Source organism: Ranitomeya variabilis, chromosome 6 (genome assembly GCF_051348905.1).
Source record: "Ranitomeya variabilis isolate aRanVar5 chromosome 6, aRanVar5.hap1, whole genome shotgun sequence".
NCBI lineage: Eukaryota > Metazoa > Chordata > Amphibia > Anura > Dendrobatidae > Ranitomeya > Ranitomeya variabilis.
Window position 1 is genome coordinate 26,108,218 of NC_135237.1, and position 15,895 is coordinate 26,124,112.

Consider the following 15,895-nt stretch of genomic DNA (forward strand, 5'->3'; position numbering starts at 1 on the left):
ACCTGAGCCACTTGTGGGGGTTGTAGCGTCCGTCTCATGCTACCACGAGTGTGAAAGCACAACCAACATTCAAAAGTGACCAAAACATCAGCCAGAAAGCATTGGTGCCGAGATGTGGTCTGTGGTTCCCACCTGCAGAACCGCTGCTTTATTGAGGGTGTCTTGATAATTACCAATAATTTCCATCTGTTGTCTATTCCATTTGCACAACAGCATGTGAGATTGATTGTCTATCAGTGTTGCTTCCTAAGTGGACAGTTTGATTTCACAGAAGTTTGATTTACTTGGAGTTATATTTTGTTGTTTAAGTGTTCCCTTTATTTTTTTGAGCAGTGTACATACAGAAAGCAAAATGTGGCAGCAGTAAAGGTGTGTAATGCATGAATGTCAAATTAGACTTGTTAAATCGGTCTGCAGAAACAGACATGCACAGTTAAATAACTACGGTACATTTTTTAAGGTTTTTCTTTTTTCAGTTTTTTTTTCTTTTTGCAAAATTCAACCCTCTTCTCAAAAATGACATAATAAGAAATGTTAGGTAGGTACACATATCAAAATCCAGCATCTGCAACAATCCAATGTGCGACAAGTACAGATTAAAATTTGACTAGTAAAAAATTTGACTAGTAAAACCGATGTGCGAAAATAAAAATTTCTTGATACTTTGTGCGATAGACAGCCTGGATTTTGAGTAATTTTCTTTTGTATTTTGTGAAAGCAAGTATTCCCCCTTAACAAAAATAAAGGAATGCATAAGAAATCCATAAACTTAGTACAGTCACTTGTGGCAAGTAAACACACCATCTGACAGATTTTGGATTTTTTTTTTCTGTCAAAAATTTTGTGCTGCCTTGCTGTTGCATTCTAGTGCATCAAGAATAAGGAAAATGGGAAATTGTAAATCAAGTGCAGCAAAACAAGCTGCCAGCCCCACCATATCCCTGATTAATCCCATGAAGTCTTTCACTGCTGATGGCAACTCTCCTGTTTCTCTCTTCAATCAATTGAATCTCTGTAATATTCATAGACTATCACACTCGCAAGACATCACTTTCTGGTGTATTTGTGCAATGGTTTATGGCTTTTTCTTCCTTTCTCTATTTGCTGAGCTCTGACAAACTCTCACTACTCTAATTCTCCTTATAATGGCTGCTGCATTCCCTGCCTTTGCTTTTATACAGGGTATGAAAGGACCTTCTGATTGGCTATGCTATATCATATGATGGGATGGTTGTAAGGCATTATGGGAAAGACCACGATGTTGTGCCCGAGGTCATGTGAGTCTTCTCTGACTGATGTATTTTTCTGCAATGTGTAAAAAGGAGGTGGCAAATGGTTCGAATGCAAAAGGACCTGAAAATTTCACAAATTTCAACTCAAATTTGATTTATTCATCTCTAATAATTGCAGCTATCAATTTTTATGAAACAGAACGTATTAAATTATGATGGCTAAGCAGGGGTGGAACCTTCTAATGACTATTTATTCATTGAAACTGAAAGAACAGATAATCTCACATAGCGCAACATCATTTATCTCTCGACATTCCATCCACGGAATCCGATTGGCTTCTTTCAAGACTGAAGATTCTTCTGGTTGTCTTAAGTTCAGTTCTTCTCATCGTCAGACAACTGACCGACCAGCTGATCCCTAACGGTCCGTGGGTCGTTTTAGTTCCCACAATGAACTTCTTCCTTAATGGGGAGAAACCCGCAGAATTGTAGATTTTGCTTTTAATGTGATTGTAACTTAGGACAAAATGAGAAAAAAAAACTTTTTGAAAATTGTTAAACATTTTTTGTAAATTTTCTCCAATAGCTGAGTTTTCCCAATTTTATACATGAATATTTCTGTATTGAAAACATACACATAGGAGCCGATTCATCAAGTCTATTGCTTTGCACATCAGTGTTGATAATGGGTCCACTGGAGCAATATGGCGTACTTCTCAGTTTCTATGTTCTAGCAAAACAAATGTACTCCATTCACTGACTGGAGTACATTTCCGCCCAAATTTATACCAATTTTGTGGTCACGCCTCTCTCTCTAAGCTCCACCCTCTCCTCAAAAGTTGGCGAAACTGGATTAAAAATGACATTTACAATATTTGCCCAACTCTAAGCTAGGTAAAAATTCTGCAGACAGTTTTATGCCAGAATTTCTAACACAAAAAAAACTTACAGTAAAAACAGTTAACATTAAACAAGCAGAAAAAAAGAAACCTATTCATATCCTGTAATGAGAAAGACTTCTGAAGGATTTCATGGATATAAACACCTTCAGAAGGGCAATTTTATATTTTACTTGAATTCACATATTTTTGGCTAAAAATTAAATTTTGCAATTCTGATCCATTAATAATTTTGCACCATTTTTCTTGTTAAGCCCCTTACTCTCTTTTTTTTCTGGCAGCAGAATGAATTAACTGAGAATCAGTCAGTGAGCTCCATCTGTCGGGAGAAATCGGTCGGATACATGATACAGACGATCCGGCTGCAAACCGATTGATAACATTTTTAGTTTATTTTCGTAAGCTGGTAAAATAAAGACTTAAGTTGAACTCTCTCTGCCCCATTACCGCTCTGTTGCGCAAGATGCTGCCTTTCACTGGTCATAAATTATCACAAAAAAAAAATGTTTAAGAAGATAAATAAGGAATACAGAAGTGAGAGCGAGCTCATAGGTAACTCACTCTGCAGTCTGCTATGTACAGTGATACACAGAGGATGTAGAAGCCAAGCGGCACCAAGGTGTTAATGAAATTTTCATGCAACAATGATTTTTAGACAAAATTATGCACATGTAGCTGAAAAAAGTGTCTCCGACAGTGTCCATATCCTTTAAACGGCCCATAAATTGGGTTTCTAATACTCACTTGATTCCTGGCAGTGAATTTTTCTTCCACCCGATCCATGAATGCGCTGTACACACCGCGCCTTCTTCTATGTCTCTGGAATCAAGATATAATGGTGAGAGTTGTAGTACTAGATTTTAATTCTCGAGTTCACCATGTCTACCAGAGGTGGCCGACTCCCTAGACAATGAGCGCTGCGCTTCCAAGCTCTCTGAATCTGTGTAGATTGCTGGAACCAACCAGCTTCATTGTGCATCTCCGATGTTGGATCTCGTCTTGCGCCATCGGAGAGCGGACAGTTCGGATCGGCGGCTCAACCGTGCAACTGTCCTGAACTGTCAGCCTCTAAAAGCACAGCGTTCCCCAGCAAGCAGAAGCCAGGAGGCAAGCAGAAGCCAGGAGGCAGAGGAGCGGTGCGCTCCAGAAGAACAGAGATTAGAACGACTGCAGACCTAGCAGCAGGGACTCACAGTGTATGATGCGGACTTGGGTGGCCAGGGGCTCCTGGGTAAAATAAGTCCTGAATCCCACTGTGCCTCGGTAGGCTTATGCAAGGAGAAGCGTTTCACCTTCACCCTCCTCTTCGTGGCATCTATGGGTGGAAGCTGACACGCTGGAAGACCGGATGAAGAATAATCGGGTTAGTGCCCATATCTCTGCCCATAACGAGCAAGAACACACAGTCCGATACAATCACATGGACTGGTACGAGGGAAAGCACCACTTTGGTTAATTGGTAATATTGGACACTGGGCATAGATGCAATACCAGCTCCTACCTATGGACAAGAGGGGCGCAATATTAACTAACCTGATCATTTCCATCCCACATAATCCATGGATAAGCAGGAAAGATTGACAACTAATGTATAATGGTAGAAATGACTGTACATAAAAGTATCAATAGAGGACGGGGCGATCCTCTAATATTACTATGTATACGCTCTATTACACAAATCATCCCAATTACACCACATAATACAGGGTTAATGTGCACACACATGTTATAAAGGGCATAACTGGTAATAAACAGCTTCATAAACGAATAACTGTCAATCAGTAGAAGAATTTACTACAAAGATGATTGATATTAAAAATATGAGATGAACTTTACCCAATAGATAGTGATGAGGAAATCTGAGCCCAACTGTACAGTGAGATCCAAATATAATCTGTGTATAACCCTGAGTCACTGTATAATAGATTACATTACTGATCCTGTATTATACCCCAGAGATGCACTCACTATTCTTTTCAGTGTTATTTGGAACAATCATACACAACTCTAGAATATACAGGAGCTTCTCACAAAGTTAGAATATCATCAAAAGGAGAATTTATTTCAGTTCTTCAATGCAAAAACCTATTCTATAGAGTCATTACAGAGTGATCTATTTCACGTGTTTATTTCTGTTAATGTTGATGATTATGGCTTACAGCCAATGAAAGCCCAAAAGTCAATATCTCAGTAAATTAGAAGACTTTATAACACCAGCTTGAAAAATGATTGTAAAATCCGAAATGTTGGCCTACTGAAATGTATGTTCAGTAAATGCTCTCAATACTTGGTCGGGCTCCTTTAGCATCAATTACTGCATCATTTCGCGTGGCATGGAGGCGAACAGCCTGTGGCACTGCTGAGGGGTTATGGAAGCCCAGGTTGCTTTGATCGCAGCCTTCAGCTCGTCTGAATTGTTGGGTCTGGAGTCTCCTCTTCCTCTTGACAATACTCCATAGATTCTCTATGGGGTTAAGGTCAGGCGAGTTTGCTGCCAATCAAGCCCAGTGATACTGTTGTTTTTACACCAGGTATTGGTACTTTTGGCAGTGTGGACAGGGGCCAAGTCCTGCTGGAGAATGACATTTCCATCTCCAAAAAGCTTGTCGGCAGAGAGAAGCATGAAGTGCTCTAAAATGTCCTGGTAGACTGCTGCGCTGACTTTGGTCTTGATAAAACACAGTGGACCTTCACCAGCAGATGACATGGCTCCCCAAACCATCACTGATTGTGGAGACCTCACACCAGACCTCCAGCAGCTTGGATTGTGGCCTCTCCGCTCTTCCTCCAGACTCTGGGACCTTGATCTCCAAATGAAATGCAAAATTTACTTTCATCTGAAAACAACACCTTGGACCACTGAGTAACAGTCCAGTTCTTTTCCTCCTTGGCCCAGGTAAGACGCTTCTGGCATTGTCTATTGGTCATGAGTGGCTGACACAAGGAATGTGACACTTGTCGCCCATGTCCTGGACACGTCTGTGTGTGATGAAGCAATGACTCCAGCAGCAGTCCACTCCTTGTGAATCTCCACCACATTATTGAATGGCCTTTTCTTAACAATCCTTTCCAGGCTGCGGTTATCCCGGTTGCTTGTGCACCTTTTTCTACCACTTTTTCCTTCCACTTTCCATTAATATTCTTGGATACTGCATTGTGTAAACAGCCGGCTTCTTTAGCAATAACCTTTTGTGGCTTCTCCTCCTTGTGGAGTGTGTAACTGACACCTTCTGGACATCTGTCAGGTCATCAGTCTTCCCCATGATTGTGGAGCTACTGAATCAGACTAAGAGACCTTTATAAACACTTAAGAGCCTTTACAGGAGTTTTTTGTTAATTATTCTAATTTACTGAGATAACGACTTTTGGATTTCCATTGGCTGTAAGCCATAATCATCAACATTAACAGAAATAAACACGTGAAATAGATCACTCTGTGTGTAATGACTCTATAGAATATATGAGTTTCACTTTTTTAATTGAAGAACTGAAATAAATTAACTTTTTAATGATATTCTAATTTAGTGAGAAGTACCTGTCACTTATGTTACTATAAGCAGAGGTAGAGGGTTTCCTCTGTATTTTTATTTTTTGGTATAATGAAGAGATTTCCCAGATGTCTAATTATCTGTGTGAAGACATTGATCAATCAGGAATTGTGCTGAGATTTCACTTCTGAACCTTGTGAATGAAGCTCCGGACATTGGATAATTTGTAACTAATCACTTACAGATGATCCTCAAAGTACTAAACAGAAAACCACAGATTCCAACCTGCACAACCTGCTTGTTGATGGTCTCCACCTTACAGTGGAAGGTTCTCTACAATGGTGCGGAGAGGAGAGCGATGGAGACTATGAAGGAGCCGTTATCATTGTCTTATTGTAGTCACAATGGAGCAGCTTCACGTCACCGTCTTATGTGTTTATGCAGCAGATGTAACAATACTTACAAGAACTTAGAACTTGGGCTTTAAATTTAAGGTTGAACGGATCCCGGGAGAAGCTCGTAATAAAATCCGGAATGTCCGTCTCATACTGCAGGAGAGAGAGACGTCGGCCATTAATTCTAATCGGGGAGTGTGACATTTAAGAGCAAAAAAAGAAAGTTTTGCACCAACAGGAGTTAAGAGAGTTCTAGAAAACAATCCTCAGTGCCCCCATAACAGAGACAGTCACAAGATGGCTACAGGTCTGACTGCGTCCATTATTGTCAGACACATGACGGTCAGAATATAAAGGGGCCGCACTATGTAGGAGAACGTGACAGGTAAATCTTGGAGCAAAACTGCCCAAACCCGACCTTGAAGGTTCAGAATCATCAGCAATAAGGAAACGGCAGAACGCAGCCGACACCTCGGAGGATTAATCATCAATTCTAGACGATGATTAGAAATGACTTAGTAACGAGGAGTTTGTCGCTGATTCAACAAATGCAACTTTTTAAAAAGTTGCAACATTTTGGCTCAAAATGTTTCCAGTTCCCCCTGAAGCGATTTTTATGATTCTCTGAAAATTATATTGGAACGTGTGATTTTTGCTTTCAAGCGTCAAACAAAAAAACAAACAAAAAAAAGCAAATAAACAATGTAAAATTCATGAACCATGTGCGCTATTCAGAAGACTTTTGTAGAAAGAAAACCCCAACGAATACCACACGACAAAAAAGAAAAGTGACTTACCCACCCCCACACACGATGCGAATGATGAATCGGGTCCTAAGTGTTAGGTGGTGAGTGTGTTGATTTTGTAGCAGAAAGTGAACTGTCCATTCATTTATGTTAGTAAGGGCAGATTACTCAATGACAAGAGGCAGGGAATAGAAAGAAGTAGTAATGCATGTGAAGATATAAGAAGGAGCAGAGTTCTGTAGCAGCGCAGTGTTTTAGGTGGTGAGTGTGTTGATTTTGTAGCAGAAAGTGACCTGTCCATTCATTTGATGTTAGTAAGGACAGGACTACATTGCCAAAATTCAAAAAGAAGGGAACAAAAACAAAGGTGACAGCTTGAAAGATGAAAGTTAGAGACTCCAGAGTGTTTCAGGTTGATGATTGTGTTGATTTTGTGGGCAGCAGTGACTGGCGCACTCATTAGATGATGTTTATGAGGACAGGGATGGATGTGAGAGGGACAGCATCCTGACGTTAGGAGATTAAGGGAGATATAGACTGAAAAAAAAGGAAAATGAGCATGCACCAGCAGCACAGAGTGTTTCAGGTTGATGAGTGTGTTGATCTTGTGGGAGACACTGACCTGTTCTATCATACAATGATGTAAGTGATGAATGTGACAGAATCATAATGTAAATAGGAAAGTGAAGACAATGGAGTCACTGGCTGGGATTGACCTAGTGGAAGGAGCAGGGTGCCCAGCAGCACAGAGTGTTTCAGTATAGGAGTGTGTTGGTGCGTCTTGTGATATTTTCCTACTTGTCTGAAGTCGTGTGGCTTCGGATCCTCGTATTTTTCTTTCGGGTAGACGCCATTTTTCACATACAATAAGTTAGCTTCAAATGGTTCTATGAGCCTAAATCTTGTGCGAAACGTCCCCGGCTCCTCGGATTTCCTCGGCCGCGGGGGAGGGGAGTCTCTTATTATCTCCAGCTCATTTCTTTTCAGAATCTGATTTCTGGTCCTTCTTTCCTTCATGTTAGATTCCTCCGACCTCCTTGGTAAATTCAGTGATTTGTACAATCTGAAGCTGAAGTCCAGAGGCTTCTTCTTCCAGATGTTATTCTCCGGAATTCTCTTTGGAACCATAAAGTGCTGCTGACTTCTTTCTGCGGCCAGCTTCACATTTGCATTAAATTTCACTTGTCTGGAGAACAAGTAATGACGCTCGTTATCATCTGGAAGTCCGATATCGACAGACATCGTTATCTAATGAGACACAGCAATAATAGCAAAGGTTACTGATGTCAGAGAGCTCAATGCCAAGAGGCTGCTGCTAAAGCCACTTGTGTACAACGGAGCATGGGGGTCTCTACTGGGAGACCGGAGAAAAGGAGACGATTAAACCGTCCAACATTTGTGGAACTTCACTATAGGAACAGCCGTCTACAACATCTCCATATCAATCTGTCTACAAAAAGCTGACAGACACTGGCCAACACATGAGAGCCCAGAAGCCCTGACATGGTGAACGTTCTAGTCCTGGCTGATGGGCTCTCAGGAATTGGCCAATTTGTGCAATATTGTGCTGTATTCTTTTCTAGCTCTCTATCTATTATCTATATATCTATTATCTATCTATCTATCTATCTATCTATCTATCTATCTATCTATCTATCATGTATCTATTATCTATCTATTTATTATGTATCTATTATCTATCTATCTATCTATCTATCTATCTATCTATCTATCTATCTATCTATCTATCTATCTTCTATCCATTATCTATCTATCTATCTATCTATCTATCTATCTATCTATTATCTATCTATCTATCTATCATGTATCTATTATCTATCTATCTATTATGTATCTATTATCTATCTATCTATCTATCTATCTATCTATCTATCTATCTATATCTATCTATCTATCTATTATCTATCTATCACGTTCCTCATCACTATCTGTATCTTTGTAACATCTTTCATTCCTAACAGTCGCTCATTTCTATGCCGCATTTCATTCTGTAGGTGTCACACACACACGGACACGGACCACAGGTCTCAGCAGTACTCGCTTTTCCAGTACAGGAATCACCAGGACGTGTGACAGAGACCTTCAATAACCCAACAACTGACACTTTGCAGTGAATTTGTCACAATGTTCCTGCCGCTGCTTCCTCTCATCTTTACCAGGCATTCTTCCATACTGTCCCATGTCGGTTTGATAGTCCGCACTGTCTGATAATGCGGCGCCTTCCATCGCGGTCAGATGTGAGACGGTCGGTGAGGTCTCTTACCTCGGACACTTCTGGTTCTGTCTCCTGTGAGGAGCTGAGGTCGGGGGCAATGGTGTCACCTCGCAGGACACGCGCTGCTGCCTGTCTGTGCAGGTCCCAGAGTTGCCTGGAGACTAAGTAATTGGCCATTCACAAAATACCAAGTGCAAATCTTCTGTGTTTACTGTAAAAGGCGCAATCAATGGAACTTAGCAACAATGTATCCACCATTGTCCCTGCCTGAAAAGTGCTGAGCAACCATTGTGTTCATAGAGGAGACACGGAGCCCGGGGACTAAGTCGTGACTGGGGCCCCTGAGAAGAGGGGAAATCAATGCAACCGGGGCCCCTGAGAACAGGGGAAATCAATGCAACCGGGGCCCCTGAGAACAGGGGAAATCAATGCAACCGGGGCCCCTGAGAACAGGGGAAATCAATGCAACCGGGCCCCTGAGAAGAGGGGAAATCAATGCAACTGGGGGCCCTGAGAACAAGGGAAATCAATGCAACCGGGCCCCTGAGAACAAGGGAAACCAATGCAACCGGGCTCCTGAGAAGAGGGGAAATCAATGCAACCGGGGCCCCTGAGAACAAGGGAAATCAATGCAACCGGGCCCCTGAGAACAAGGGAAATCAATGCAACCGGGGCCCCTGACAACAAGGGAAATCAATGCAACCGGGCCCCTGAGAACAAGGGAAATCAATGCAACCGGGGCCCCTGAGAACAAGGGAAATCAATGCAACCGGGCCCCTGAGAACAAGGGAAATCAATGCAACCGGGGCCCCTGAGAACAAGGGAAATCAATGCAACCGGGGCCCCTGAGAACAAGGGAAATCAATGCATCCGGGGCCCCTGAGAACAAGGGAAATCAATGCAACCGGGGCCCCTGAGAACAAGGGAAATCAATGCAACCGGGGCCCCTGAGAACAAGGGAAATCAATGCAACCGGGGCCCCTGAGAACAAGGGAAATCAATGCATCCGGGGCCCCTGAGAACAAGGGAAATCAATGCAACCGGGGCCCCTGAGAACAGAGGAAATCAATGCAACCAGGGCCCCTGAGAAGAGGGGAAATCAATGCAACCGGGGCCCCTGAGAACAAGGGAAATCAATGCAACCGGGGCCCCTGAGAACAAGGGAAATCAATGCAACCGGGGCCCCTGAGAACAAGGGAAATCAATGCAACCGGGCCCCTGAGAAGAGGGGAAATCAATGCAACTGGGGGCCCTGAGAACAAGGGAAATCAATGCAACCGGGGCCCCTGAGAACAAGGGAAATCCATGCAATCGGGGCTCTGAGAACAAGGGAAATCAATGCAACCGGGCCCCTGAGAACAAGGGAAATCAATGCAACCGGGGCCCCTGAGAACAAGGAAAATCAATGCAGCCGGTGCCCCTGAGAAGAGAGGAAATCAATGCAACCGGGGCCCCTGAGAACAAGGGAAATCAATGCAACCGGGGCCCCTGAGAACAAGGGAAATAAATGCAACTGGGACCCCTGAGAACAAGGGAAATCAATGCAACCGGGGCCCCTGAGAACAAGGGAAATCAATGCAACCGGGGCCCCTGAGAACAAGGGAAATCAATGCAACCGGGCCCCTGAGAAGAGGGGAAATCAATGCAACTGGGGGCCCTGAGAACAAGGGAAATCAATGCAACCGGGGCCCCTGAGAACAAGGGAAATCCATGCAATCGGGGCTCTGAGAACAAGGGAAATCAATGCAACCGAGCCCCTGAGAACAAGGGAAATCAATGCAACCGGGGCCCCTGAGAACAAGGAAAATCAATGCAGCCGGTGCCCCTGAGAAGAGAGGAAATCAATGCAACCGGGGCCCCTGAGAACAAGGGAAATCAATGCAACCGGGGCCCCTGAGAACAAGGGAAATAAATGCAACTGGGACCCCTGAGAACAAGGGAAATCAATGCAACCGGGGCCCCTGAGAACAGAGAAAATCAATGCAACCGGGGCCCCTGAGAAGAGGGGAAATCAATGCAACCGGGGCCCCTGAGAACAAGGGAAATCCATGCAATCGGGGCTCTGAGAACAGAGGAAATCAATGCAACCGGGGCCCCTGAGAACAAGGGAAATAAATGCAACTGGGACCCCTGAGAACAAGGGAAATCAATGCAGCCGGTGCCCCTGAGAAGAGAGGAAATCAATGCTACCGGGGCCCCTGAGAACAAGGGAAATCAATGCAGCCGGTGCCCCTGAGAAGAGAGGAAATCAATGCAACCGGGGCCCCTGAGAACAAGGGAAATCAATGCAACCGGGGCCCCTGAGAAGAGGGGAAATCAATGCAACCGGGGCCCCTGAGAACAAGGGAAATCAATGCAACCGAGGCCCCTGAGAACAAGGGAAATCAATGCAACCGGGGCCCCTGAGAACAAGGGAAATCAATGCAACCGGGGCCCCTGAGAACAAGGGAAATCAATGCAACCGCAAAAAAAAACACATATAACATTGACCAGAGGTGTATCTAGCCTTTCCTGCACCCGGGGCAAAGGATCAGTGTGGCGCCTCCCCCCCCCCCCTACCTCCCCCATTTGAACCTTAACTCTATTGAAACTGTATGACCAAGCCAAGGTACATTCCTGAATCCCCATAATGTTAAAATAGATAATAAAAGTAAAATTAATTGAGACATCAGTAGGTTAAGTGTTTTTGAATATCCATATTGAATCAGGAGCCCCATATAATCCTGCATAAAGGTTAATAATGGCCCCATAAGATGCTCCATACAGACACTTGCCCCGTTATAGTGCTACACAAACATTATGGCCCCCTTATAGCGCTGCACAAACATTATGGCCCCCATATAGTGCTGCACAAATGTTATGGCCCATATAGTGCTGCACAAATGTTATGGCCCCCATGTAGTGCTGCACAAACATTATGGCCCCCATGTAGTGCTGCACAAACATTATGGCCCCCATATAGTGCTACACAAACATTATGGCCCCCATATAGTGCTACACAAACATTATGGCCCCCATATAGTGCTGCACAAACATTATGGCCCCCATATAGTGCTGGACAAATGTTATGGCCCCCATATAGTGCTGCACAAACATTATGGCCCCCATATAGTGCTGCACAAATGTTATGGCCCCCATGTAGTGCTGCACAAGCATTATGGCCCCCATGTAGTGCTGCACAAACATTATGGCCCCCATGTAGTGCTACACAAACATTATGGCCCCCATATAGTGCTGCACAAACATTATGGCCCCCATATAGTGCTGGACAAATGTTATGGCCCCATATAGTGCTGCACAAACATTATGGCCCCCATATAGTGCTGTACAAACATTATGGCCCCGTATAGTGCTGCACAAACGTTATGGCCCCCATATAGTGCTGCACAAACATTATGGCCCCCATATAGTGCTGCACAAACGTTATGGCCCCCATATAGTGCTGCACAAACATTATGGCCCCCATATAGTGCTGCACAAACGTTATGGCCCCATATAGTGCTGCACAAACATTATGGCCCCATATAGTGCTGCACAAACATTATGGCCCCATATAGTGCTGCACAAACATTATGGTCCCATATAGTGCTGCACAAACATTATGGCCCCATATAGTGCTGCACAAATGTTATGGCCCCCATATAGTGCTGTACAAACATTATGGCCCCGTATAGTGCTGCACAAACGTTATGGCCCCCATATAGTGCTGCACAAACATTATGGCCCCCATATAGTGCTGCACAAACGTTATGGCCCCCATATAGTGCTGCACAAACATTATGGCCCCCATATAGTGCTGCACAAACGTTATGGCCCCATATAGTGCTGCACAAACATTATGGCCCCATATAGTGCTGCACAAACATTATGGCCCCATATAGTGCTGCACAAACATTATGGCCCCATATAGTGCTGCACAAACATTATGGCCCCATATAGTGCTGCACAAACATTATGGTCCCATATAGTGCTGCACAAACATTATGGCCCCATATAGTGCTGCACAAATGTTATGGCCCCATACAGATATTTGCCCCATTTGCTGTTACTGCAATAAAAAAAAAAAAAAAAAAATCGCATACTCACCTCTCCGTCGCTCAGGCCCCCGCACTTTCAATATTCACCTGACTTCGTTACAGCCGCCGCTCCATCTCCCGCCTCCTCTGCACTGACGTTTAGGCAGAGGGCGCACACTAACTACGTCATCGCGCCCTCTGACCTCAGCGTCACTGCAGAAGACGGACCGGCGGCTGGAACGAGAAGCAGGTGAATATCGCGCAGCGCAGCGCTCCCCTCCTCATTATACACACCTGCTCCTGGCGCGGTGCAGTCCCTGCTTCCCCGGCGCTGCTGCTTCTTCCTGTACTGAGCGGTCACCGTTACCGCTCATTACAGTAATGAATATGCAGCTCCGCCCCTATGGGAGGTGGAGCCGCATATTCATTACTGTAATGAGCGGTACCATGTGACCGCTCAGTACAGGAAGAAGCTGGGGCACCGGGCAGCCAGGGACCTGCAGGGACCGCGCCAGGAGTAGGTGAGTATAATTAGACAGCCCCCGCTCCCTGGCCCTGCCAACCCCCTCCTTGGACCGCCGCATCATCAGGCGGCCCGCTGGCGCCCCCCTGTCAGCTGCGCCCAGGGCACATGCCCCGGCTGCCCCCCGGGCACATGCCCCGGCTGCCCCCCACGGATACGCCACTGACATTGACGTTCAAAGACACGAGGAAGGTGCAAAGAAAATCAGGCAATAAAACAACAAAAACTAGACAAAAAAAGAGCAAATGCAAGAATGAATTGGGCCTAAAGAAATAAAAGCGACTTAAAAAAATCCCAGCAAATGATGGATCGCGCCCCTTGTCTTTTTGCAGCGCTAAAGTTTCCCTAACTCTTTATAATTTCAGGATGTCGTTAGTATTTTACATATATAAAGAAGCCGACAGTGAGCAGCCGCAGTCTGTACGGTAAAGCACAGGGGCTGTACAGCTACACACAGTGCCAAAGGGGCAGCGCAGGCTCCGCCTCCGAGCAGGCTCCGCCTCCGAGCAGGCCCCGCCCCCTCCCGTGACCTGACACTGATGGGGACTGCAGGGCAGAAGGAAATCAGGGAGTGAGACGGCGTGCAGCGCCACCTGGTGGCCATATCCGGAACAACATTTCATTATTCTCCCAATATACCAAGCTATATTTTATCATATTGAACTTCGCTTTTTTCATGTTTCCTCAATTACAGACCAAGATTATAGTTCTGCGGTTTCTAAGTGCAGCCACAGGACATGTTCCACAATTCCTGATATTATACATTGATGATGAGGCTCATGGGACAGTAGCTGTCAGCCCGGTGCGGCCCCTGGTGATAACCAGCCTCACACATCCCGCGGACATATGTAGCCGGTGTCGGTGTGTAAGGTGCAGATGTGTCCGCTGGGAGGATGGAAATCCAGGTGTAAGAACAGGGCGTGTAGTACAGGATGTGACCACTAGATGGCGGCGTACTGCCAGAATAAAGACAGAACCTCAGGATACAGTCTGCTACACTGGTGTATCTAAGCCTGTCATGTGTGATACTGTCTGCTGAGTGTATCTAAGCCTGCTATGTGTGATACTGTCTGCTGAGTGTATCTAATTCTAACATGTGTGATCATACTGTCTGCTGAGCCACTGTATCCAAGCTTATCACATTTGATACAGCCCCTGTATGTAACTCTATATTTAGTGATATTGTCGGTTGAGCCATTGCATCTAAGCCTTTACTATGTGATACTACCCTGGTATCTAAGTCTTTCATGTGTATCTGCTGAGCCATGTATCTAAGCCTCTCACGTGTGATAAAGTAGGCTGAGCTTATGTACATAATCCACTTTTGTGTGACACTGTGTCTAATTCACTTGTGAAAATGATGGTTGAGCTTGAGTATCTAAGCCTCTCTTGTGTAATGCTACCCCTGTATCTATCATATGTCATATTATTTGTTATGTCTTTCTAACTCTATCACATACCTAAACTCATCATATATGACACTGTCTGCTGAGCCGTGTATCTAAGCCTCTCCTGTGTGATACTGACTGCTGAGCTGTGTATCTAATCCTATCCTATATGATACTGACTGCTGAGATGTGTATCTAATCCTATCCTATATGATACTGACTGCTGAGATGTGTATCTAATCCTATCCTGTGTGATACTGTCTGCTGAACTTTGTATCTAATCCTATCCTGTGTGATACTGTCTGCTGAGCTGTGTATCAAATCCTATCCTGTGTGATACTGTCTGCTGAGCTGTGTATCTAATCCTATCCTGTGTGATACTGTCTGCTGAGCTGTGTATCAAATCCTATCCTGTGTGATACTGTCTGCTGAGCTGTGTATCTAATCCTATCCTGTGTGATACTGACTGCTGAGCTGTGTATCTAATCCTCTCCTTTGTGATACTGTCTGCTGAGCTGTGTATCTAATCCTCTCCTTTGTGATACTGACTGCTGAGCCGTGTATCTAATCCTATCCTGTGTGATACAGTCTGCTGAGCTGTGTATCTAATCCTATCCTGTGTGATACTGTCTGCTGAGCCGTGTATTTAATCCTATCCTGTGTGATACTGTCTGCTGAGCCGTGTATCTAATCCTATCATGTGTGATACTGTCTGCTGAGCTGTGTATCTAATCCTCTCCTGTGTGATTCTGTCTGCTGAGCTGTGTATCTAATCCTCTCTTGTGTGATACTGTCTGCTGAGCTGTGTATCTAATCCTCTCTTGTGTGATACTGTCTGCTGAGCTGTGTATCTAATTCTATCCTATGTGATACTGACTGCTGAGATGTGTATCTAATCCTATCCTGTGTGATACTGTCTGCTGAGCTGTGTATCTAATCCTATCCTATGTGATACTGACTGCTGAGATGTGT

The 15,895-nt window shown here is 44.5% G+C and overlaps 1 protein-coding gene across 1 annotated transcript; it reads right to left on the reverse strand.

The window, feature by feature from the left end:
* Positions 1-1,464: 1,464 nt before the first annotated feature.
* On the reverse strand, positions 1,465-9,156 carry C6H7orf78 (chromosome 6 C7orf78 homolog). Its single transcript, XM_077268090.1, has 6 exons — positions 9,045-9,156; positions 7,559-8,008; positions 6,083-6,167; positions 3,325-3,467; positions 2,876-2,950; positions 1,465-1,694 (listed from the first exon to the last, which is right to left on the reverse strand). Exons 2-6 carry the CDS (start codon positions 8,000-8,002, stop codon positions 1,671-1,673), a joined length of 771 nt encoding a protein of 256 aa, XP_077124205.1. The 5' UTR covers positions 8,003-8,008; positions 9,045-9,156; the 3' UTR covers positions 1,465-1,670.
* Positions 9,157-15,895: the final 6,739 nt, after the last annotated feature.